At 34.6% G+C, this 27477-nt stretch overlaps 1 protein-coding gene across 2 annotated transcripts; it reads left to right on the top strand.

Annotated features, from left to right (window-relative positions):
* Nucleotides 1-25508, top strand: LOC118199932 (astacin-like metalloprotease toxin 5). Of its 2 annotated transcripts, none has more exons than XM_085822349.1 (6): nucleotides 1-91; nucleotides 12009-12085; nucleotides 13851-13926; nucleotides 18311-18425; nucleotides 21590-21768; nucleotides 25266-25508. In XM_085822349.1, the coding sequence occupies exons 1-6, from the start codon at nucleotides 10-12 to the stop codon at nucleotides 25487-25489; spliced, it is 753 nt and encodes a 250-aa protein (XP_085678475.1). In that variant the 5' UTR covers nucleotides 1-9; the 3' UTR covers nucleotides 25490-25508. The 2 variants fall into 2 exon arrangements, with proteins under 2 accessions (XP_085678475.1, XP_035227710.1); XM_035371819.2 differs by lacking the exon at nucleotides 1-91 and adding an exon at nucleotides 304-349.
* The last annotated feature ends 1969 nt before the right edge of the window (nucleotides 25509-27477 follow it).

Raw genomic sequence — 27477 nt, forward strand, 5'->3', positions numbered from 1 at the left:
TCGTTAAAAATGCAGATGCTCCGTAATCTCAGCAGCAACATGAGGACTTTCATTTTTTCACTGCTTGCGGCAATAACATGGGCAACACCAGGTATGTTTCACACATTTTTCTTGATCTTAAATGTTTTTTTAATTTAAAACAGCATGCTCATAATTTCAACTTGCAACGATGAGCCCTCCAATATTAGCCATGAGCTGTGCGGTACCCATTTAGTACGATAAAATGACAGTTTTATCGTACTAAATGTTTTCGATGAGTTTGTTTGTTGTCTGTTTAATTTGAAACGGCAAAACGCATTGCAGTTTACCGCGTAAGGAATGGAATATCTCCGTAAAGGATCTTTTAATGGTAATTAAACGGTATTTATGTTACATACGGGAAAGCAGTGTGAAATCCGTGCAGTCAATCTGCTTACTAGGATTCGAACTAAAGTCCAATTATTTAGATCGGTGATTTTTATCCATTTTCCCACAGATTTTCGATATAATGTTTTTTATTTAATTTTAAATTATTCGAACAGAAAACTTCTCTGAAGATTTATATCACCATCGTCATTGAAATCCCTTTCTACTAATAAAGTAACTAGCATGTGGCGACCAATGAGCATTTATTTTCATACAGAAACCGATATATACTGGTTTCAGATGCATAGTTATACTTTCAAATAAGAGGTATATTATTCGGTCTCTATTCAATAGACTTCCACGCGGGCGCAAGACTTTCACCTTCGTAACGGCTACGTCCCAAATAGGAACTTCGCAGTCATATCAATTAGTACTCTCGCCAAACAAATCTGATGCAGAAGAAAAACGTATTTGGAAATAATTAAATGATAATCACGAAATTGCCTTAAAAATACCAATGCATGTAAAATTACACACTAGCTTACATTCCATAAACGTTGGCAAAAGAACGGTTCTGATATAAATATATTACAAGTATGCAGTCTATAAGTGCATTCATACTTTCATAATTTTAAATCTTCATATAAATTAAAGTGTTGTTGTGTAGCGAATTTAATTTAATTTAATTAAGTGATTCATAAAAATAAAAATTTTAATTTGTAATTATTCAAAATTTGAGCTACACAAGTTTGGTTATATTCTTTTTTGGCTTATTAATTCTAGTGTAATATATTTTGGTTTTCCGAGTTTACGCGAACTGCGTCTTCAATCTTGTACACGCAAACAATGAATTTAGGTGAATTTTTTCACGTAATATACTCCGCTTTCATGTCAAAAATTAATTTCATTTTTTAGTATTTAATATCATTAGTTGCAGAAAATTAGCTCTTTAATTTGACATAACTTTCGTTTTTCTAACTTTAATTGTATTTCAGTTATTAGCTTTAATTAGTAGATTTTTCCGTTGTGCATTCTGATTTCGGTAATGGGGGATGAAATGCCCTTTTCCGGTTGAAAAGTCACTTTTTGCGAGTTTCAGCATTCTTTCGTTGGGACTGCTGCAGGGTTGTTGAAATTCCAAATTTCCCCTTCCACAAGGCAGCGTTATTTTGGCGAGGGTTTGGCGACATAGAACTTCCGTTGAGGTTTCAAAGTGGTGGATTTCGCGAGTTTGCTAACATGAGGGAATGCTGTTGTTGCAACTATTTTAACTTTTGGCGAAGAGTGAGTTGTGCCAACTTGCAGTCCAGCGTCCTCCCTTTTAACGGGTTGTTTTGGGGGACGAGGACACTTTTTATACTGTTTTCACTTGCCGCGGAGTAGGAGCTAGCCGGCAGCTGATTTTACTTCTGGAGCCATGTTCTACATGAAAATTTCTGAAGGGCAATTGTTAGGCCATAGCTTTCCGATATTACCCTAATGATGTCGGCTCCAGTAGCCGTTTCTCGTGGCACGCGGCCCGAGAAAAATGTTCGGCATCTTTATAAGGTGAATTCCTACTGCAGCGATAATAGCTCTTAAAATGTATGATCTGCAATAGCTAAATACCTTAAGCATCGATAATAGCTCTTAAAAATGTTGACTAGTTGGTGCCTTCTTCAAGATCCCTACTAAGCAAAAAAGGAAAATATTAGTTGATAACTGAATGCTGTCCTTATCTCCAGAATGTCAAGATTTTTTTTTTCGACAACAAATTTCTTCAACAGATATCAGTGCGGTTTTTTCAAGAAAATTTTAAAGCTTCTAATTAAGGACATTCCTCGCCCATAGCATCCAAGAACTTTTGGGACTCAAAAATTTTAAAGTTATTATTTCAAGAAATTCCGTGACCATAGCCTACAGGAACTTTTTCTTAACGTCTCTTTTGGTGTGTTAACAGCTGGTTTCAAGAAATTGGTTTCTAGTTCCACCGCCTCTTACTCGTCAACCAGGCTCCTGTGAAGTTTCAGCTAAGTGATTTTTTTTTTTTTTTTTTTTTTTTTTTTTTTTTTTTTTTTTTTCTAATAGTTAATGGTTAGGGAATTAATTCTGTTTGTTGAGTTGAAGTAAAGCGTTAAATTGACTAAGCATTTAATTTTTTTTTAATTATTGTAACTGAATTGTAAAAGAAAAATAAGTTCGTCATGAAATTATTTAATTGAACTTTTGGAGATCCCTCATGGTGAGGATTCATATGTAATAGTACCAGTATCTGAGCACTTTTGCTCCTCTCAGGGATTAATTTTGTTTGTTGAATTGTAATAGCGTAACTACTTGACTTTTATCCGGTTAAACTATACTTTAAAAAAAAAATAGAAAATTATTATGTGCAATAGCAGTATCTTAAGTGATGTGATTGAGTGCTATAGTAGGCAATATATTTTTTTTTGTATTGATTATTCTGTGTGAAGTGTTTCCTTTTTTTGGAAAGTGTAACTTGTTAAATTATTTTTTTCACTCCCCGGGGAGGGTATTGTTCATTTATTCATAGTTTATTTCTGATATGCTTACTAGATTGTAAAGGTAAATTTTAATAGAGATTCTAAGGCTAAAGTAATATTACTCAGTAAGAGTATGGATTGAAATCTCAATAGTACTGAAGTGTTTAAATTTGTGTTGATTTTCTAAGAAATGGATATACTAAATGCATAAGAATTAAATAAATAAGTTTTCTAGATCATTCAATGGTTAAATTTATTTTGTGTGCTCATGATTTTTACCAGTCTTTTACTCAAATTGATTTAAGGGTTAATCCGGAAGAAACACAACGCAAAACTTTCAACTTTATTGTTACTAGTATCTTATTGCTGAATTGAGTTTTTTTTTTATATGTTATGGTCAACTTGTAGGGTACCTTTTGGTAACTTTGGAAAATTTAAAGGTAAATTCAAAAACCCCATAACATTTTTGGTGCCGTGAATCTTCGAACCAAATTTAGCACCTAACATTTTTGGTGCCGTTCCCTTTCGAACCATCTTAGCACTTAACAATTTTTTTTTGTGCTGTGATTTTTTTTACACCACCTTTTGGCTTGCACTTTTAATTGAACTTGATTTTGACGTGAGACTGGTGATTGTCATGTGTACTATTGCATATTTATGTGAAAGTTTTCTTATACATGTCTAGGCTTTTTACTGAAACTGTACTCGTTAGTTAGTTACAGTGACAGGTCTTTACAGTGGTAGTATTACTGTGCTTATTTTATACTTATTATTTGAGGTTGCATACCAGATATGTACTACTGATACACATTTGGGCTTTGAAACTATTGTATCCAAACACAAACATTTTCAAGCAGTACCTGTTTAGTTAAGTATTTTCTTTTGTGCAAAATTTTGCATTGCATTTTTAACATATTGGTTTTGAGGATTACTGTTTCACATTTTTGCAACTTATGTTTGCAACATAAGGTTAAGAGGCACGCATGTTAATCACACATTGGGATACATCCCTACTTTTATGTGCTGACAATTGCTGATTGCAGTTTAAAATGCCAAAGAAAGTGTCAAAACGAGCAGCCAGAGCGGCTAGTAATAGTGCAATAGACTGGGAGGAGAGTCAAGAAGTAATGGCTCTATCAGTTTTTGGTTCTGATCCTCTGGATTCTGTTCCTCTGTTCTCAGGTACAGACAAGGGAATTAGTCTGAATGACTTTTAGATAGGATTGATCTCATTGCCACTCATGTGGGTTGGTCAGATGAAGGCAAGTTAACAGTGATCAGAGTCAAGGTGACAGGTGAGGCTGCTGAATTAATTAGGAATAATCCTAGGTTAAAGAAAGAAGCCAGTCTTGACTATGTCGTGAAAGCGTTGAAAGAGAGGTTCAGTTCAGTGCACAATTTGCACTCTAACATCCGTGCTCTTATTCAGGCTTTTCAGAAACCACACGAGTCAGTGCGACAATTTTCAGCACGTATAGAGGCGCTTTCGTACAAAACTGTACCACTGGAAAGAAGCAGTGACCCTGCAGCAGAAGCACAGAGGCAGGATTTACTTCTGTCAGTGTTTATCGAAGGATTGCAGTTGCATTTGCGACGCTTGTTATTGCCACAGAATCACAAAACTTTTGCATCTGCTAAACAACATACAATTATTGAGGAAGACATGTGGGCTAAGAGCCATGCTAGTAGTGATTTTGAAACAGCTGAGGTTAGAGCAGTGAATGCTGCTAAGCCAGCAGTCGAAAAGTCAGTTACAACACCATCAGTAACCAACTCAGAGCTCACTACAACTATTAAAATGCAACAGGAAAATATAGCTCAACTTACAAAAATGATGGGCTTTCTTCAAACACAGGTGCAGAGTTTAATATCACCTTCTAAATGTCATTTTCTGAAAGAACAAATTATGTATTTGGGATATAAAGTTACCATACAGCCTGATGATAAAAATTTAAAGACCATTCAGAGTTTTATTGCACCTAAAAATAGGAAAGAAATTAGGCGATTTTTAGGCTTTATTGGCTTTTACAGAAGGTTCATTCCAAATTTTGCCCAAAAGGCACTTCCTTTAACTCAGCTCACTAAAGTTTTATTGGTCACTTGAAGCTCAGCACGCCTTTGATATTCTAAAAGCTGAACTTCTGAATGAACCCATTTTGGCTTTACCTAATTTTCTTAAACCTTTTTCCTTGAGTACAGATGCTTCTAATTATGCACTGGGTGCTGTCTTGTGTCAGGAAGATTCTAACGGTTTCCAACATCCAATTTGTTATGCTAATAGAAAATTAAAAGGTCCTGAAACACGTTATAGTACTGTAGAGAGGGAAATTTTGGCAGTTGTTTGGGCCACAGCACATTTTAGACAATATCTTCTTGGTAAACCATTTACAGTATATTCTGATCAAGCTTCATTATCTCATGTTTTAAAACTTAAAGATCCCTCTTCTAGAATTGCACGTTGGATTATGTGCTTATCCCAGTTTGATTATAAGATTGCTCATAAACCAGGTAGATTAAATTTAACAGCAGACTATTTATCTAGAGCAGTAAATGTTACACAGTTAATTCAAACTTCCATTACTGCTGAATTGTTGGAATTATTCAAAAAAGAATAAGCTTCTGATCCTTCTTGCCAACAGATTGTAAATGATCTTAAGAATAATAAGTCTCCTACACCTAATTCTCAGATATTTTTTGTAAAGGAAGATGTTTTGTATTGCAAATACAAGAACCCCAAGTCACGTTGGCAGAAACAAGATAGACTAGTTGTTCCTAAAACACTAGTATTAAGAATTTTGCAGGAGCATCATGATTCTCCTACTGCTGCACACTCAGGCTATCAGAGAACATTTCATAGGGTTCAAAAGTCTTTTTTCTGGAAGGGTATGCATAAACAGGTGCACAATTACACTAAGTCCTGTCACTCCTGTATCCAGAGGAGGGGTCATAGACCTGCTCATAAGGCTCCCCTTATGAGAATGCCTATGGCTTCCCGTCCCATTGAGCGAATTGCGATGGATATAGTGAGTCCCCTTCCAGTTACTATGGCAGGCAACAGATATATTTTGGTAGTACCTGACTATTTTTCACGATGGCCTGAAGCTTATCCTTTGCAGGACACAACATCCATATCCATAATTGAGAAATTAGAACAATTTATTTCAGCTCATAGTATACCTCAACACATTGTTACAGATAAAGGTACTAATTTTATTTCTCAAGCTATAATGGATGTTTATAAGAAATTGGGGGTTACTAAACATACTACTACTAGTTATCATCCACAGTCTGATCGTGTAGTAGAAAGATTAAATGCCACTTTAATTAATTCACTTAGCCACTTAGTTTCTCAAACTCAGGAGGATTGGGATAGACATCTGCCTTTTGCCTTATTGGCACACAGAACTGGTCGTCATAGTGCACTTCAGGAATGTCCAGCTTTTATTTTATATGGCAGGGATTTGTGCTTACCAATTGATTTATTATTGCAAACCAATTTTAGAACTTATGATGACACAAACAACTATTCTAAAGATTTGGCTTTTAAATTAGTCAATCAGAATTTAACGAAGGCTGCTGATAAGCAAGAAAATTTACGTGGAAAAAATTCTCTTGATAAGGACATAGAAGTGGGAGATTTGGTGTATTTATACACTCCAGTAGTTCAGCCAGGTATGGCTAGAAAACTCTCTAAATTGAATCAGGGACCTCTCAGGGTTATTGAGAAAGTGACTAAAGTCAACTATAAAATCTCTTCAATTACAAATCCTGATCGGATTCAGACGATACACGTGGACAGACTCACGAAGGTACCAGAGAGAATTACTTTTCCCACACTTCAAAAGGATGACTCAATTTTGACAGATAATGTAAAGAACTCGTCACACGATTCACCTTACCATCTAAGGCCTAGAGATACACATGGTTTTGTGTCGAAAAAGTGAAATGAAATATTTTGAGAATATAGTGTGTTTTGTATACAATTTTGGTTAAATTATTATTTGTTTCTGGTAATTGTATTCTTGTAGCTAAATTTTATAATCAATTAATATAGTTGTGTAGTCTTCTTGGCTTATCATTGGTCGAGTGTTGCATTTGGATTTTACATGTTTTGGCATGTGAGGTTGTGATCAAGTTGTCTTGGAACTTGGAACTTTCTAGTCTCAATAGCCCGGTTTTTTTTTGTTTTGTTTTTTTTTTTTTAGGTTTTGCTGGGCTGGTCCCCGTTTTCTCTTCTTCTTAAGTTCAAAATTTTTTTTCTCTCTCTCTTGAAATCCCTTAGCCATGGTAGTCGGGATTTGTTTCGGTTAGACTAGATAGTTTTCCAGCCAACACTTCGTGGTGATTGTCTTCTGTTCATATTAGTGCAACTCGTTTTAATTTCTTATGCCAGGGATTTATTAGTAGTTTAGTTTGCGCTGTACAGTCGCGGTGTTTACTCGTTTGCCCTCTCGTATTGGTGGGGTGTCAGTTCTTAGGAAAGTGAAATTCTGTGTGTTAGGGAAAATTATGATTTATACGGTACACTTTTCCTTAAGCGTACTTTTGAGTTGGTATTGTCACTTCAATTGGTGATTGCAAGAATTAGTTTGTTTACATTTTGTGTCAAGCGCCAGTAGCTCTTGAATTGTTTTGCTTTGAACACTAGTATAATCAGTGGTGTTTGTTTACATATATTTTGGTTTGTTTACACACTTTTCACTTGACTTGCCTTTAGGGGGTTTCGTGATTTTACATTTTACTTTACACATTTTATTTTAGGGCGTGTCACGTGTTGTTTGACAACACTTTTATTTTGTTTTGATGTATGCTTGTTGTGTGCCAGGGACACTTCTTGACCCTCTTACTCCGTTCACTAATGGATTTTTGCTAACCATACAATTACGGTAGGATTTGATTTTGCAAACCAATTATGGTAGGACTTTGGATTTTCTAACCATTGATTTGGTAGGATTTATATTTGCTAACCATGACTCATGGTAGGATTAACTGTAAATAGGTATATGTATCCTTCTTTGTGATTAACATGTGGTACCATCATGTACTCTGATTTTTTTTCTCTTCGTATTTAGTAACTTATGTAAACCTTTTCCATTGTCTGTGGGTCCTAAAATTTTTTTCGCATTCCCGATCATAGGAGGGATGTTGTGTAGCGAATTTAATTTAATTTAATTAAGTGATTCATAGAAATAAAAATTTTAATTTGTAATTATTCAAAATTTGAGCTACACAAGTTTGGTTATATTCTTTTTTGGCTTATTAATTCTAGTGTAATATATATTTCCGAGTTTACGCGAACTGCGTCTTCAATCTTGTACACGCAAACAATGGATTTTTAGGTGAATTTTTTCACGTAATAAACTCAGTTTTCATGTCAAAAATTAATTTGATTTCTTAGTATTTAATATCATTAGTTGCAGAAAAATTAGCTCTTTAATTTGACATAACTTTCGTTTTTCTAACTTTAATTGTATTTCAGTTATGAGCTTTAATTAGTAGATTTTTCCGTTGTGCATTCTGATTTCGGTAATGGGGGATGAAATGCCCTTTTCCGGTTGAAAAGTCACTTTTTGCGAGTTTCAGCATTCTTTCGTTGGGACTGCTGCAGGGTTGTTGAAATTCCAAATTCCCCTTCCACAAGGCGGGATTATTTTGGCGAGGGTTTACCGACATAGAATTTCCGTTGAGGTTTCAAAGTGGTGGATTTGGCGAGTTTGCTAACATGAGGGAATGCTGTTGTTGCAACTACTTTAACTTTTCGCGAAGAGTGAGTTGTGCCAACTTGCAGTCCAGCGTCCTCCCTTTTAACGGGTTGTTTTGAGGGACGAGGACAGTTTTTTGACTGTTTTCACTTGCCGTGAAGGAGCTAGCCGGCAGCTGATTTTTCTTGTGGAGCCATGTTCGACATGAAAATTTCTGAAGGGCCATTGTTAGGCCGTAGCTTTCCGATATTACCCTAATGATGTTGGCTCCAGTAGCCGTTTCTCGTGGCACGCGGCCCGAGAAAAATGTTCGGCATCTTTATAAGGTGAATTCCTACTGCAGCGATAATAGCTCTTAAAATGTATGATCTGCAATAGCTAAATACTTTAAGCATCGATAATAGCTCTTAAAAATGTTGACCAGTTGGTGCCTTCTTCAAGATCCCTACTAAGAAAAAAAGGAAAATATTAGTTGATAACTGAATACTGTCCTTATCTCCAGAATGTCAAGATTTTTTTTCGACAACAAATTTCTTCAACAGATATCAGTGCGGTTTTTTCAAGAAAATTTTAAAGCTTCTAATTAAGGACATTCCTTGCCCATAGCATCCAAGAACTTTTCTATTAGACTTTTGGGACTCAAAAATTTTAAAGTTACTATTTCAAGGAATTCCGTGACCATAGCCTACAGGAACTGTTTCTTAACGTCTCTTTTGGTGTGTTAACAGCTGGTTTCAAGTAATTGGTTTGGAGTTCCACCGCCTCTTACTCTCGCTAACCAGGCTCCTGTAAAGTTTCAGCTAAGTCATTATGTTTTTTTTTTTTTTTTTTTTTTTTTTTTCCCTAATAGTTAATGGTTAGGGAATTAATTCTGTTTGTTGAGTTGAAGTAAAGCGTTAAATTGACTAAGGATTTATTTTTTTTAATTATTGTAACTGAACTTAATTGTAAAAGAAAAATAAGTTCTTCATGAAATTATTTAATTGAACTTTTGGAGATCTCTCATGGTGAGGATTGATTTGTAATAGTACCAGTATCTGAGCACTTTTGCTCCTCTCAGGGATTAACTTTGTTTGTTGAATTGTAATAGCGTAACTACTTGACTTTTATCCGGTTAAACTATAAAAAAAATAGAAAATTATTATGTGCAATAGCAGTATCTTAACTGATGTGATTGAGTGCAATAGTATGCAATATATTTTTTGTATTGATTATTCTGTGTGAAGTGTTTCCTTTTTTTGGAAAGTGTAACTTGTTAAATTATTTTTTTTCACTCCCCGGGGAGGGTATTGTCCATTTATTCATAGTTTATTTCTGATATGCTTACTAGATTGTAAAGGTAAATTTTAATAGTGATTCTAAGGCTAAAGTAATATTACTCAGTAAGAGTATGGATTGAAATCTCAGTAGTACTGAACTGTTTGAATTTGTGTTGATTTTCTAAGAAATGCATATACTAAATGCATAAGAATTAAATAAATAAGTTTTCTAGATCATTCAATGGTTAAATTTATTTTGTGTGCTCATGATTTTTACCAGTCTTTTACTCAAATTGATTTAAGGGTTAATCCGGAGAAACACAACGCAAAACTTTCAACTTTATTGTTACTAGTATCTTATTGCTGAATTGAGTTTTATTTTATATGTTATGGTCAACTTGTAGGGTACCTTTTGGTAACTTTGAAAAATTTAAAGGTAAATTCAAAAACTCCATAACAGTGTGATTGGACGAACGGGCCACCGTTCATGACGTGGTGCAGAATCTCGAAAACACGTTTGAGCAAACGGATATGATTTATTATGATTTTTCATTTGCTAAAAAAATTCCTCAAGTGACAACAAATGTTCTGTGTGAAAATGCAAGAGAACACTAAACTTATTGAAAGTTGAGCTCCTGCTTGGCTCAAAAATAGTAATCAAATCAGGCGGTAGATTTCTGTAAAGATAGAATTCAGAAGCTGATCGCACGATTCGATGTGCCTTAATGTAAATGGAAATAATATTGAAAAGTAAATTAAGGCCCGTAATTTCGTGTAAATTTAAAAATTTTCCTAATGTTTACGTAATAGGAAAACTGTGTTTACTGAAAAAATATGTCACTTACCTATTATAAGAAAGCTAAACTAATACATTTTATTCTTCTATAGAACCTTTTATTGTTATTACGTAGCAATTTTTAATCGATCGTAATACGTAGAAATATTGCGGTTCGTGGTTTAATTATGTTTCTTATTTCGAGAGGATGCGAATTTTGTTTTGTATGATTAAACTGCTTCTGTACTCTGCATATTAATCTTTGGATGGTGATTAACCAGTTCAGCTCATATTCCAATTAAACACAACAGAGGGCGAAAGGAACACAGCTCGCGTTACAAATTTAGGACTGACAGATATCGCGCATTTTGAGAAGAGAGAATTTCATAATATCACAGCCGCTTAAGAGTTAGTAAAAGCTGGCAAGTGCATTATATTCAGAGCACTTATACTGTTGTGTAGCGAATTTAATTTAATTTAATTAAGTGATTCATAAAAATAAAAATTTTAATTTGTAATTATTCAAAATTTGAGCTACACAAGTTTGGTTATATTCTTTTTTGGCTTATTAATTCTAGTGTAATATATTTTGGCTTTCCGAGTTTACGCGAACTGCGTCTTCAATCTTGTACATGCAAACAATGGATTTAGGTGAATTTTTTCACGTAATAAACTCAGTTTTCATATCAAAAATTAATTTGATTTCTTAGTATTTAATATCATTAGTTGCAGAAAAATTAGCTCTTTAATTTGACATAACTTTCGTTTTTCTAACTTTAATTGTATTTCAGTTATGAGCTTTAATTAGTAGATTTTTCCGTTGTGCATTCTGATTTCGGTAATGGGGGATGAAATGCCCTTTTCCGGTTGAAAAGTCACTTTTTGCGAGTTTCAGCATTCTTTCGTTGGGACTGCTGCAGGGTTGTTGAAATTCCAAATTTCCCCTTTCACAAGGCGGGTTATTTTGGAGAGGGTTTGGCGACATAGAATTTCCGTTGAGGTTTCAAAGTGGTGGATTTGGCGAGTTTGCTAACAGGAGGGAATGTTGTTGTTGCAACTATTTTAACTTTTAACGAAGAGTGAGTTGTGCCAACTTGGCAGTCCAGCGTCCTCCCTTTTAACGGGTTGTTTTGGGGGACGAGGACACTTTTTTGACTGTTTCCACTTGCTGTGAAGTCATTTTAAAATAATAAATTTCAGTCAAAGAATAAAACACAATAATAAGATACTATAATTTATTGCAAATATATGATTTCTGATAATTGTTTTTTAAACAAAAAGCATGGAAATCAAGTACAATTAAGTATAAATTTCAAAGCAAAGGTTATATCAAGATTAATTTTTCCACTATTATTTTATTTCTTTCAAGTACGAAGCAAATTCCTTAAATTTTGCAAATGTAATATTTCGAATGATTTAACACTCATTAATTTTTCATCTCTCCAAGTGATCCAAGTGATGAAAAATCCGATGGTGAACGAAAGTCTCTTCGAAGGTGATATAATGGGCATAGATCCTAATACGGTAAGTGATTTGGAGCATTCTGTAGCATTAAAACATTGAAATTGAAAAGTTGAATTCAAAGAAGGAAGTTATATTTTCGTAAGCAATACTTGTTCCTTTAAAAAATGAATTTATGTTTTTCATAGCTTTATATATTCCTTATTATATGTTATTGAGAAATTAAATATCTGTAAATCCCATTCATAGAGCATGTGTAAGTTAAACATGTGTAAAAGACGTGAAATTATTATAATTTCAAAGCCTCTGAGAATTAATAGCTAGAAGTTGCATCTTACGACAATATTAAGACTAGTAATTTACGAAATTTGGAGTGACTGTGGTACTTGTATAAGTATGCTACAGATTTATAATGTCATTCTAAGATAAATTTTCTCAGGTGTTATTCAATTGCTCTTCCACGTCTTCGATATTCTTTTGCGCTTGCACTTCATTACTCAGTATGTTAATACATGTTTGAATTGTGAAATATCGGGGGACCTTCGTTGCCAAACAAAATTTCAAATGTACCATAATAATGAAAATTAACTAAAATATATTATATTGAATTAGCAGAAGTACGTATCATGTTACCAATTTGCAAAGCTCTTGGTAATCTGACATCTACAACGCCATTTTTATGTATTTAATATGCATTTATATGTATTTAATATGTATTTATATATATTTAATATGTATTTAATTTAATTGTATAACTGTCAGTACACATTACAACAACACATTGAACTTGACAATAATATTACTGCCTTGCAAGCAACAGCAATCTTACAGTGCTCAAGATAGGTGGTGGTCAGCATTTTCCCCTAAGTCTCAACAGACCCCAACATACTCTTTAATTCCATGCTCTGGTACCTCTTTCAGTATTCCTCACTTAACGTAGTCAAATTCTGGAGGACACAGCACTAAGATCTGAATGTAATCATTTCCCGAAGTATACAGTGCTAAGCTCTTTTCTTTTATTCCATCGAAGGAATCCAACAGGCTGAAGAGCACCTAACCCAGCGAGCCAGCTGTTCGGTCGATGGAGGAAAGAACGAAAGCTCGGAAACCTCCAGAGTTATTAAAGCTGTATGAAGCGGAGCATTATCTTATAACAAAATGGTCTCAGAAACTTCATACAACCACGTGGCCGTTAAAGGTAACACAATTAATCGCAGTATGTGATCAACACATTACTGCGCTTTTAAAGTTACGGACATGACCCTTAAGAAACAATCTATTATCTTACCAAACATCTTAACCTGTTAACTGAGTATGACGACAATTTTCGTCATGCCCGGAGGATTACCAATATGCGAATGACCACATTTTTCGTCATTGAAATTAACCGTATTATATTGAATGCATTACGTTTTATTTAGTTCTTACATATTTAATCCTAGCGTGGTTACATGGCATGATATTTCTGACGAATCATGTATATGTCATTGTACAAATACAGATACAGAAAAACTCGTATTTTAAGATCAAGTCTATCTTAGGCGTAAATGTATCAGAATTCAAAGGTTGACACGTGCAAAATGTACTTAAATTGTGAAACAAAGTTCTGAATTGCAAGAAGTTCTCAAAAAATCACAAAATGCGTTTGGAGGAAATAATTTTTTTCCCTTTGTTTCTTTACTTAATTTTTTGAAATACTTATTAAAGCAAACTAATAGTGAAATTTGAAATTTGAAATACTTATTAAAGCAAACTAATAGCATAGACAAATACATTGTAATTTAATAATGAAATATAATAATCAGTTCAGTATTCATTTCCCACACAGGACAGAAATGCCATTCCAAGAGACTCCCAACGATGGCCCAACGGAGTAGTGCCTTATGAGGTGGATGAAGCCCTATGTAAGTAACAATTCTTTTCTTTTCCTTCCCTAAGTAGCAAGATAAGTCACCTCTTATGTAGTAGACCTTGCTTAATGTGATCACGATCACCGTTAATGTTTTCATTCGGTTATTGTTATCGAATTGCCAAAGTCCCGCCCGTTTTCACATGATAACAAGGAAAGTATTTCCCTTAACGTGATCAACAATTTGGTTAATGTGATCGATGTATTATAGAATGAACTTTGTAAGCTGAAATAAATTCACTAATTAAGGACCAAATAAATTACAAATTTGTAACACAAAATATCGCCGAAGGATTAATTGGTCAACCATTTAAAATTACGCAAAAAAACAGCCTTAATTTACCATAAATATTGTATAAGAATATCGATTTGGCAGCCGATCGGACACACGTGCATCTTCTTCAGAATCAAAAAAATTCTACACACATTTTTTTTTTTTTTTCTTCCGGCAGAAGATTTCTGTGAAAACAATTAAAATTTATAGCATGCTGAGGTTGCTTTCTTACCTAATTTTAAATTTGATATTGGCATGTTCTCTTCCAGATTTATTAATTCAGCCAAGTCAGTACATTTTCCAAGTTTTACGAAGATGTGCTGACCATCACTTTAACGAAGATGGAATCTACCAGTCGCTTTCTGAAACAACTCCAAGCACATCATGTAACAAAACTTTACGAAAATGCTTATAATGAATCGGGTGAATTCCCTACAATAGGTGAGATGAGAGATGCTCTCCAAATATTAAGATTAGAGGTACAGAATCGGTCAAATAATTTCTAGAAACATTATGAACAGTAGTTAATAAACTTTTTCTTAACAATTTAGGGTATTCTACTTGTAATGATTTTCTTCCCAGTTGAAATGATGTGATATAACATTCCTAATTAAAATTCGGCGAAATTACTTATGTGTTTCTAGCAAGATTTACATTAACTTAGTTATCTTCCATTGCTATTTATTATTATTATGTTCCATTGCTATTTTGAAGTATACCGTTTTCATAGGTTAATCTTTAATTCTGTTAATGCTGTCAAAATAGTCGTGGACAAAGGTAATTATTTTATAATGCCATTACCGTGATGTGCATGATAAACATTATTGTGGGTGTACAAATAAGTTTCCAGCGAAGTTTTTTTTTTTTTTTTTTTTTTAAACTTTGAAGCTTTATTTAGAGAAATTGGAAAAATGTATTTTGTTCAAACTATTGTCCACATTTTTCAGGTAGCATACAGGTTCCGCGTTTAAAAAATTCCTCCTTTTTTGAGGCGATCCAAGAACTGACCCAATTTTTTTCTTCTTCGGCCAAGTCATGAGTCATCGACCGAAACTAGATGAAGTCGGAAGGAGCAGTGTCTGGTGAATATGGTGGGTGGGGTGCGACATCCCATTGAAGAGCTTCCAAAGTTTCCTTGACGACATTTGCAGCATGTGGGCGAGCGTTGTCGTGCTAAAAGATCATTTTGTCATGTTTTTTCGAATATCGGGGGCGTTTGAGCTTCAATGCTCGGCTCATTTGCATCAACTGTAGTTTGTAACGTTACCCAGTGATAGTTTCGTAAGGATAGAATAGTTCATAATGGATCTCTCCGAGCTGATCCCACCAGATGCACAGCATTAGCTTCTTTCCTTGGATATTCGGTTTGGCCGTTGAAGTTTGACGCATGGCCGGGCTTTTTCTTCCCCACAATTTTCTGCGCTTTAGAGTGTCGCACTAGATCCATATTTCGTCCCCCGTCGCGATTCGACGCAATAAACCCTTCCAATTTTGCCTTTGGAGGGTTTTTCACACGTGAAAAAACGGGATTTGACGTCTCTTGGCTTGAGTTCATACAGAAACCAGTTTCCTTCTTTTTGCATCATACCCATGGCCTTGAGACGCTTTAAAATCGCTTCACTAAAAAAGTTCTAAAACACTCTAAAAAAGTCACTCCCAAGGTTTGGGTAAGCTCCTCTTGAATTTGGCATGAATCTTAGTCCAATAACCCCTCCAACTCAGCTTCTTCAAGCTTTACCGGTCACATGTTTTTATTGATCGAGCGTGTTCCCCATATGCTTCACACAGCAATCGATGTTCATCAACTGCTCTTTTCTTCAAATTAAAACACAAAAGAACCGCTTCCCGCAAATTTTGTTTTATTAGTACAAATGTTGACATGGGTTGAGCACAAAGAAAGTTTGTTTACATTTCAGCGACATGTAGCAGACTGATTTTTAGATGGAAATGCTGGCGCTTTAACATGAGTATAGTTACAAGACTGTCTGATAGGATTTAATACCAATAATGCCATCTTATGTAAATCCCTAAAAACCTATTTGTACGCCCAATATTATGGGATTAAAGAAGCCTTCCGTAGAATATACCAGCATGTATAAAAAAACGCATTTTGTTGACAGATTTTTGCATATGTTAATGGAATCTAAAATAATATAACTTCCAGTATACATAAATTTACTGCGAACAGTACTGTCCAATTTATGCGGAAATCAGTACAGGATGTTTCCTTGCCAAACGGCAAAGGTTCCAATTCAATTAATTTGTTGAATTCTTATGTACAAAGACTTGACGTTGTTAAAATCCGTTGGTCTAGAAGTCTTTTTAAAAAGTGGGGAATAAAAGGGAAGATAGGAGATATTAATCTCATTCTCTGAATATTCCCAACTGAAAACGGAACTAAGCAAAAATAATTATTTTCGCTCTTGCTTTCAAAGAATTATGAGCGAGATAGATAGATGAATGCCTTATCCTTTCATGCTTGATCAAGAGACAGTCAGCTTAAGAAATCGACATAAGCGAAATAAAGTTCATATAGTTAAGAAGCGCAAAAAAATATATCATTTACTGCGCATACAATTACCGTAGCTTAATTGTGCTTCTAATAATTCATAGATAAGTAAGTTTCAATAAATTATCTCCAAAACTGAAATTTCATACATCGAGCCTCCTAACTAGAAAAACAAATTAGTCTCATTCAATTAGATCAGCTACCACATTTATTGATATATTCCACAGATTTCATGCCCTAAATTTCTTTTTACATACGAGCTGCATTACTTTGCTTGCTGTAACGAAGCACAGCTCTTAGTACAAATAAAAGCTGAATTTTAGCAGTAAGTCAAGCTCCATCTGAAAAGTTAAAAAATCCATTGTAATTTTAACAATGCTCATAATTTGAAACCTGAAAATCTTGTAATATCAGAAAATGTTACGGAATATTCAGATATTGTATAAATATCTGATAGGTAACTACTATGATCTTTTTACCTTACCTTTTTCTGAATGCAGTTCGATCGATGAATTGGCCAACAAATAGCATTTTACTGTAAAAAGTCTTCAAATATTGAATCTATGTATAATCTTTGTAAATACAGTTATATGTGCCTCCATATTAGCGAATAATCTGTCATCTAATATAGGCAGACTTATTAAACGAGCTGAAGATGAATGCCATAACTTCCACTAGATATGGATGCAAGCATTGCAGAATGAAAGGGCATTGTTCGTGGTGACAAAGGTTACTTTATCTCAATTCTCCCAACTTGAGGACATGAAGGCAGAATATAATTTGAAGTTTTGGCAACAAAATGTCGAATTTTAGTTGAATTCTCAGTTGCGTTAATCTTTCTCAGTAGTCATAAGATTCTTCCCCTCCTCGCAGTTGCAAGGTTGCTTTTACGAATAAAACATTATCCATCTTTGCTTTAATACGAAAACTGCCCGATGGAAAAGGATTGCGTATTCCGCTAATTTTGAACTAAACATTTTTGTTGAATAATGCTATGGAAGAAATTGAAGATGATGTTTTCTGTGAAGCATATAACAGTGATGCTAATGATGAAACAGGAGGCAATGACATTCACACAGACTTCGGAGAATTACTGGAAATTTCCAAGTTATTTACTGATATTAAAATCCCAAGGACTTTAAAAATTCCCAGTGAGACGCCGATACTGAAACGTTTGCTTAATAGATAAAATAACTTAATATATTGCTTCGAACGATGCCATTATTTTTTATATTCCTTGCTGCTTGAATAGTTCGTAAGGATATGAGTGAAAATGCGGGTATCCTTATTAACCTGAACATCTGTGAACTTTTTTTCGGGAAGGGGGTCTATGTGCATCCCATCTCAAGGTATTTCTTCACAGCTGCTGTGGTATATTTATTTTTATACTAGATAAAGAATTAGGATAAAATAAAATGACTTTAATGCATTCTGAGCATTTAAAATACATCATTATTTTTCTGCTTGAATTATTTGTAAATCATTTCGCACTCTTACATAAGCCAACCTTCAAATTTCAGTTGCAAAAATTCGAAGTTTCTCGGCTTATACATGAAAATATACGGCATTTCTAATTCTGCATATTTTGTAACGTAGATCCTATCTGGACTCTTTTGATGAGAGCAATACGTCACATCGAAGAAAGGACTTGCATAAGATTCAAGCACAAAACAGATGAAAAGGATTATATCCGAATGGTGCAATCTAATGGGTAAAATAATTTAACAATAATTTCATTCTTACGTTAGAGATTATCCGCACTCCCAGCGTTACAGATTATCCGCACTCCACTTCAATTTAATTCATTGTAACTATAAAATGTCTATTTTAAAGTAAAGCATTTAATATAAACAGTAATTATGAATTTTGATCTTTTTTGTATATCAGTTACAAGATACAGAATGGTAAAAAAATAGCTTTATATGATGATATCGTCAAATAAATTCGCAATTATGTAGACTATTCCAAAAAATAATATTAATATAAATGCGTAATTCTGGATTCAAAACTTGAACACTATGTCATCTAAACCAGTGTTTCTCAACCGCCGGTCCGCGGACCGGCATCAGTCCTCAATAAATATTTGCCGGTCCGCGAAATATCCAGTTATCTTTCCAAAACCCAAAGTGTGATCGGCCGACAACCGATATTACAACAGCACCTACCTTAAAATAGCAATAGTTTACTAGTTTAGAAAATAATATGATCGATGATGAAAAATATAACAAACTGGGAACTATGTACCTTTAATAAATTGCCGTGCCGTACACTTAGTACACCAGTTAGTGTGCCCCTGTCTGCCTTGAGTATCGCTGATTACTTGAACGCTGAATATCTATCGTAGTGTTTAAGGCGTCTTAGGTTAGGTTTAGCTTTGTATCTTGCTTACATTCTTCTGCCCGCTTTTAATAACTGTTTTTAATAACTTCTGAATTTAATACGGTGCTATAATTAACTACTATTTCTGTAACTTTAGGTAGATTAAAAATCAGTAACCAGGAAGAGTAAGAAGGAAACGAAAGGCATATCACTAAATTTCGTGCAAAGAAAGGATTCTCCAAAACCAAATACGTCGTCCGCCCCTTCGAATACAGATGAAGGTGAATATAGTCCACAATCTGCCAAAAACACAGAAAAAGCTTTGTAAGGCACAATATTGCAGTTTATTTGAAATACGGTTTTGTTCTTTGTCCACAATCAGAAGAAAATTGTCCAAAACCTGAATGTGTTGTTTGTAGAGATGTTCTTTCCAACGAAAGCATTATTATGAATTCCGATTATTTCAGTTGTTGCCACTTGAGGACGAGAAGAGGTTGACAAGTGGCGCTTCAGGTATGGTATACAAGGGTTCCTCATTCTCTTGTCCAGGGACCGTCACTGATCCGTTTTTATATGCAAGGGTTTTTGTGATTATTTTTTTGTAATATTGTGTGATTTTTCTCAAAGATTTATTTACTTATATATGATAATTATACTGATGTGTAAAAATTACAATATTTACTTATCATTATATTTTAATATGATCGTAGCAAATGGTAACAAAAATATTACAATTAACTTATGTAGTAATTCTTGAATACCTTGTAAAGTTTTTTGGAGAGGGAGGGGGAAAAAACACCACCGGTCCGTGAAATGTTTTCGTAAGTTTTACCGGTCCGTGGACCAAAAAAGGTTGAGAAGCACTGATCTGAACTGTCAATTAAATGTAGATCATTCAGAGTTTTCTGCGAACTCTTTTGTTTTTTTGTCCTTAGATTAAGACAAAATAAGGTATCGATAAAGTCCATCAATTAATGTAAGCTCACTTCAAGCATTCTTTGGATCCAGAGCACTTTACGATGAGATTGTTAATGGTAAACAACCATACAACCGCAGAGATGGACTAGATTTCTCGAATGTTCTTATCCTAGTCAAATAATTCAAGATAACGCAATCAAGAGACTTGGATTTTCACTTTTAATACAATATTCAATAAATTTAGCATAACGTTAAAAAATGTGCTTTAATTTTCCAAATCATTGTGAGACAGGCCGAGTATTAAATGATTTTATCCAGCTCAAGTTAATGTTTATCTTTAGCAACTATCTAAACTAGGTTAGGGCAAACTGTAATATGTTAGAGGTATGGAGAAATGTTTATTGTACTTAGCTCTAATACAAGTTGACAAGCACTGGTATTTTCTTTCAGCCAGACGTTTAAGTTTCTTATTCTCATTTCAATAAATTTGAATTTAAATTTAGCTTAGACAAATATTTTAGAAGGTATTTCGTCCGCCTTCTTAACGAGCCTTTGTGGTGTAACGGTAGCACACTCAGCGCGTAATTGAGAGGTATATTTTGCTAATTTTTCATCTTGCCTGCTTCCAAAAAATACTCAACGTCTCTACAGCGGCGCCAGAACTAAAAAGGAGTGTTGGATGAAGATGCACACCTCAGCGCGTAATTGAGAGGTCCACGGTTCGATTCCCGGCGATGGCGCTGCTAATTTTTCATTTTGTCTGCTTCCAAAAAGTACCTAATGTCTCTATAATTTAAAAAGACTAAGATTTAATAATAACAGTAATTATCTGTTATGCAAAAACTGAAAGGAAATGAAAAAATATCTCCACGGTCATTACCAGAAAACCTAATTCAACCATACAACAATAACGGAAAAACTGCAAGGTATTCAAGTGATTGTTGAATGTTTCATATGATGATTTTTGCAGCATATGAATGTCCCAGAATATCCTCTTCATTACACACATTTGCAATGTAATGATGGTTTGATCTCATCATTAGCACAGGGCATCTGAAAGATTGGTGAAATGCCTTTGCCTGCATAGCGAATGATTGTAAGCTGAAACGTGATCTTGTAGTACTTCATTTTCGAGACAACGTCTTTACAGCTGTTCTTTGGCATTTAGTCATTTTATTGGAAACGCATCCAATAAAACAGCATCTTTCAGTAGCGAAAGATGCATCGCAGCGCAACTGGCATTTCAAATAATGGCATTCATTGCAGGTATATAACTATTCTATTTTTGAAATAACTGCATTCATCCAAGTCATGAATAAATGTCATCATATAAACACATTACTTATATTATTATTTTATTTTCATTTTATCAAGATACTCCAATACTCAAAAAGGGTTAAGCAAATTTCAGTCATTCATCCGACTAGTAATTTAAACTAAATAACCCGTTCCTTGTATTCTAATCTTAAGATTAGTAGTTTCAGGCCAACGGAACAATTCGGAATAATGAGGCTATAACAAAACAATCAGTCAGTAACGCTAAGTAATATATCTGCAAGTTTTGTAAATTGCCTTAATTTAATGATGCTGCTTAATTCAAAATTAAAAAAAAACTATCTGTTATGTTCTTCTCTCCAGATGCTGGTCTTTCGTGGGCAGGTTAGGCAATGGTGAACAGAAACTCTCATTAGGTCATGGATGCGAGAATTTTGGAGCTGTGGTTCACGAGATTATGCACGCCCTTGGTTTTTGGCATGAACAAAATAGGTCTGACAGAGATGATTATCTAACCATTAATTGGCATAATATCGACCCAAGTAAGCAAAATATTTTTAATACCGAGTTAAGTATTTTACTGGTACTCCCAGTTCCAGTTTAATAGCCATTAACATGTTGTTTCAACACTAGCATAAACTACCGTTCAACAAGATTTCTTCCAGGTGACTAACTTTACAAAAGACTATCGGCTTAGGGAGTGTTATTGAATTTACATTTTAAAAACTACGAGTAATGTTACCCATTTTTAATTAATTTCACTACATATTTTCAAAGTTATCTATCTATAACTTATTCATAAATGCTAAAACTGGGAAACACCGATAACTCGTCCCATGCCTCATTAAGAGGCAGTTGGATGGGCGGGCTAAAAATATTCAAATAAATTTATTCAACAATATAAAGCAAATCTTAGCGTAAGTATTTAATGACCTTCATTAAAAACTTGGTTGTTTAACTATTTTTCGTAAGTAAAAAAAAAGTTTTTTTATTACAAGAAGGAAATACTTTTCTAATTTTTATAGAATTAATATTAAATTATGGTCATGCAATAATTTCTCAGAAAAAGAACCTTATATGACGCACAAATTTAGGAAATAGGATGCAGAGTAACATTCATTCCTAAAAGTAGATTAAATTCTAGAAGCAATTGAATTACAATTACCCGGAACATGAAATTACAGCTTTTTTGGATAGTCAGAAAAATGGATAATTGAGCTTTTTTTTTTTTTTTTTTTTTTTTTTTTTTTTTTTTTTTTGGTGTGTGTGTGTGTGTGTGTGGTTTTTAAATGAACTCATAGCCTGTCTGTATGCTCAGGAAAACGGATAACTAGCTTTATTGTCTACTTGCAATTTACTTGATATATACTCTACTTGATATTCAAATCTTTCTATTCAAATGCACTGGTGTGCAAAAATTAAGGACGAAGTCGAAAAATTAGCATATCAGCTTGTAAGGATCTTAAGTTTTACTAACGTTTATTTTATTTTAAATCTTTACTATCACTTCTTATTTTCTACTTCCGGCCAGAATTAAAAGCGTTAACTTATTTATGCAAAATTTGTCTGGCGAACGCCAAGTACTTAAGTTGTGGCCTTTTGCCAAGCGAGAGAGAGGAAGGAGTTAGTCGAAGCAGGCTGCTTGCCTTAGAAGTTTTACTCGGTTGCTGTTTGCCTTCCAGGCCAGAGGTTTAATCCTCGTGATAATATTTTATACGTATTGTAGTGTTAACAGTTCTCTGTACTACATACGGCTTCCTGTTAATATAAGGCCAATCTTCCACGTTTATTATTCCAAATTTAAGTTAGAGTTTAGTTATATTTTTATATTCTTACGTTCAGACCACAAGTAGTTGGTCTCTGTATTCCGAAGTACGGAAATTATTGTAAAGAGTGAAAAATAAACGGTTTTGTATACCCTTCCTGTGTATCTTGTCTACTTCCCACAGTTATTGAACATAGCTTTAGTAAGCTTCCTGTTCCGAGTCAGGTCTGTGCATGTTCCCAAAGAAAGTAAGACGGAACATTGAACCTGATAAGCTGAACGAAGAGGCAGAGCTGACAGAAAGACCAATCAGGAGATTAAGTAAGGTGATGTACGGTAGCACATGCGCAGATATGCAGGTAGACGTAATGGGGGAGTGTCTGAGTAGTATAAAGCATGTTGTCGGTGTAAGATCAGTATTTCTGGCAAAGAGATTGAACGCCGTATAGCAGTTAAAATCACACCGAGTTGCTGCCTCAGCGAGAAATGGCGAATAATCAATCTGTTAGACGACATCTGGATGCTTTTACCCGAGGTTGAATCATTGGGAAGTTGGAGGAAGGCCGCAGTGTGACAAGTGTGGCTGCAGAGTTCGGAATTGCTCACCGCATCGTTTCAAGACTTTGGAGACAATTTCAAACTACAGGAACAGCTATCCGGGGGTTTAGTAGTGGTCGTCCACGAGGAACCACACCCGATGATGACCGGTATATTGCCTTACAGGCCAGAAGAAACAGGCGGCAGACAGCGGGAGAAATGGCTAGACACACGACACAGGCGATTGGACGACCGATATCGCGTTTTACCGTGGCCAGAAGACTGCACGGTGGTGGTCTGTTTGCACGATGCCCTGTACGGTGTGTACCTCTAACGCCTGCCCATCGGAGAAGGCGTTCTCTGTGGTGTCGGGAACACCGGAATTGGAGAGACAATGAATGGGGACGAGTACTCTATACAGATTCAGTCTGAGTAGCGATTCTCATCGCATACTCATCTGGAGACAGCGGGGAGCCGCAATCATCCCTCGAACATCATTGAAAGAGACAGGTATGGAGGTGAGGGTGTTCACGTTTAGGGAGGCATCATGCTTGGTAGTCGTACAGACCTTCACATCTTCGACGCAGGTTCAGTCAACGGGACCCGTTATTGTAACGAGATTCTTCTTCCATATGCGCGTCTTTTTAGAGGCGCTATGGGTCCGCAGTTCCTTTTCATGGACGACAATGCACCATGTCATCGCACAGTAGCTGCCGAACAGCTCTTAGAGAGTGAGGATATTGAACGTATGGATTGGCCTGCACGATCTCCGGATCTCAATCCCATCGAGCATGTATGGGATTTTCTAGGCAGACGCTTGGCAGCGCGTACCTTACCACCAGTAACGATTCCGGAGCTTCGATTGGCGCTGCAAGACGAATGGGCAGCAATGCCTCAACAACTCATTGACACCCTCATTCTCAGCATGGGCAGACGCTGTGAAACCTGCCTAGCAGTCAGGGGAGATCATATCCCCTATTAAAGACCGGATATTTCTTGCTGGACACCCATCACAGGGATGTTTCGGCTTTCATTCGCATTGCTTTCCCTGCTACTTTTTCAATAGAGCTTCTTTTTATCCCTCTGATTTCTCTTTTAGTAAGTGTTGTTTACATTACTCATGTCCTTACGTATTGGGGATCTTACGGTATTAAATGTGTTGATTTGGAAAGCTTTTGTACAAAGTTATATTGAAAAATACCGTCTCGTCCTTAATTTTTGCACACCAGTGTAAGGCCAAAACCTATGCGGATAATCAAGAGGATTAATAACTATCTTCTTGTATGTCTTTTCTTTATAAATAAAACCACTGTCTGTCCTTATAATCAGAAAAATGAATGAATGGATTATTTTTTTATCTCTAGGCTATATACGTATTTTATGATTGTTGAGAGGGTTCTTTTTATTTATTTGTTTGTCCTGTTTTATTCAAACGGAGAATACAAAATTAAAAGGAGAAAATATTTTATTTCCGTTAAACAAAGTATATTTAATGTAATAAAATTAAATTTTACTAGTGGAAAATATAATGCAAAGCCTCTTTCTCCAGATGAAAATTAAAACAATAATTTTCATATGTGTAATACAATGATCAATACATACTATTTTATGTCAATAAAACGTAATGTCTTGTTAATCATTCCATTCCGTTATGGAAATTAATATAAAATCTCCTAACAGCGTCAATCTATGTAGTATTAAATGCAAAATTTTCATTCATTTCTGTGTCATTTGCAGAGTGGCATTATGCCTTCAGATTGTTGCAACCCCACCAAAATCGCCTCTTAACTCCTTTCGACTACAACTCCATCATGCTGTATGGTGAGACGATTTTTAGCTTCGGCGAGGTAAGGAAAAGTATGGAAGCCAAGGATGGAAGGCATTTACAAGACCCTTTTTCGAAACCCGGAATGTCCGCCTCTGATGAAAAAAGACTTAAAATGCTATACAACTGTGAATAAAGCAAAAATTATTTGATTAGTGCAGTATCAAGACTTAATCTTTTCTGAAACTCATTTTTCCTGCTTTCTTTTCTTAACCAGATTTACATATAACTAATCAAAATAAATACTTCTAATGATCCAAAATGAATTTTTTTTCTCTTCCGTCTTCTGTAAGTAATGCAACATGCAAATCTCAAATTATCATTTTGTCAGACACGAATCACTATGTCTATAATACCTTTTTCCTAGCGACTACATAAAATTTCCAATTATCCATGTTAATTAATGCACTGATTTGTACAGATAATCGAAGGCACATCTGATAAAAATCTAAATAAAGAATGTAAAAAATAAAAACCCTATAAACAGAGAGTTTTCAAGTCAGAAACATCTATAGCATGACAGTGTATATATATATATTTGTCACCTGAGGCGAAAAACGAAAACAGGTGACATGTAGACATTCAAATTAAAAGTACCCATAAACTCTTGAATTCATTTAAGGAAAACTATCTAAAATCATAACATCAGAATTCTTACAAGATTTTTAATCGTAGCTTCATATATTTAAAAAAATAATATATATAATGTTTTATAATTTTAAATGAAAACCTTAAAAAATATATTTTAAAAACAGCAAATAACATCAAAACAGCATAAATAATATAATTAATCTAAAAAGCACTGTGATAATTAAGACACAATAACACGCCGAATAAATACTAATTCAGAAGTCAAACAACAAAAATCAGCGTTATATTTACAAATTACAATTTTGTAAATATAACGCTGATTTTTGTTGTTTGACTTCTGAATTAGCACTGTGATAATTTTAAGCTTTTTAACTTATATTTTCCTTTTTAAAGAAGCAAATTGCTAAGTAATTTCTTCAAACTCTACCACTCTACTTGATTACTTAATTTATGTTTTATGGGGAAAAATGGCCATTTTTCAAAGGTTTCCTTTACTGAGCATGCACTTTTAAAAATTTCGTTTTTGTTTTTAAGACTTCATTTATCTTTTCTGTTTCTTGCAGTATTAAATTCCACGCAAGCAATATGCATAAAATTAAAAACCGATTTCCTAATAGACTTGTCTCAAATCCCGTGGTTCACTTCGTCTGACTCCGCCCACATTCCACGCCAGTACTTTTGATTTCAGAAATTTTATTCCATTATTTTCTGTGGAGAAAGCGTTATTTTCTATTATATTTGTTTGTTTAGATGAAAACATACGAAAACTATCTATCTAAGGGAAATGATTCCTTTGAAAAGGACTTTCGAAACGTGTGAGGGTTCTTGTGTTACTACAAACATATGCTTGGGTCCTGCAGACATCCTAGATTGCTGGCTAGTTATCGCTGAGTATGAAAGAATCACAAAGTCCGAAGAATGTTAAAATAACCTTTTTATTTAATCTTAAAGTAAAAAGAAATGTACAGCTTGTGCTGCAAAAGAACTTCTACGGCTTTGAAGAAGCATTTAAATTAACAAAACAGAAAGTTCTATTTCGAATAAAGATAAAGTAGTTGGACATCACATATAAATAGTCTTCTTAAGCTGGCTCAGATATTTAGTGGCTCTATTTTTAAATATCAGTTAGCAAGAAGCTTAAGTCGGAATACAACTTTGACAGAGCCGGGATATTAAATAACAGCAAGATGCCTCTGGCTGAAGCTCTAAACATTCAAAAACCTCAGCTTGAATACACGGAACAACACATTCGCATTCTCATAAATTTCAGAAAAAAGAATTTATAATTAAATCATAATAAATGGTTAACTAAAATAAAATACCTTACAGACACAACTGGAGCGTCTTTATTTTACACGCAGAGAAAACCACGAAAACCTCCACTCGGACAATCCAGTGGTCTGAATGCGAAACCGGCTCAATCCTCGCTTCGAACATGCAGTTTTATGAAAACAGTATTTAAGACTTTATTTACCTTTTCTGTTTCTTGCAGTGTTAAATTACAAGCAAACAATATGCATAAAATTTAAAAGT

Source organism: Stegodyphus dumicola, chromosome 8, assembly GCF_044657685.1.
Source record: "Stegodyphus dumicola isolate Sdum_Otavi_A_Nest chromosome 8, ASM4465768v1".
Classification (NCBI taxonomy): domain Eukaryota; kingdom Metazoa; phylum Arthropoda; class Arachnida; order Araneae; family Eresidae; genus Stegodyphus; species Stegodyphus dumicola.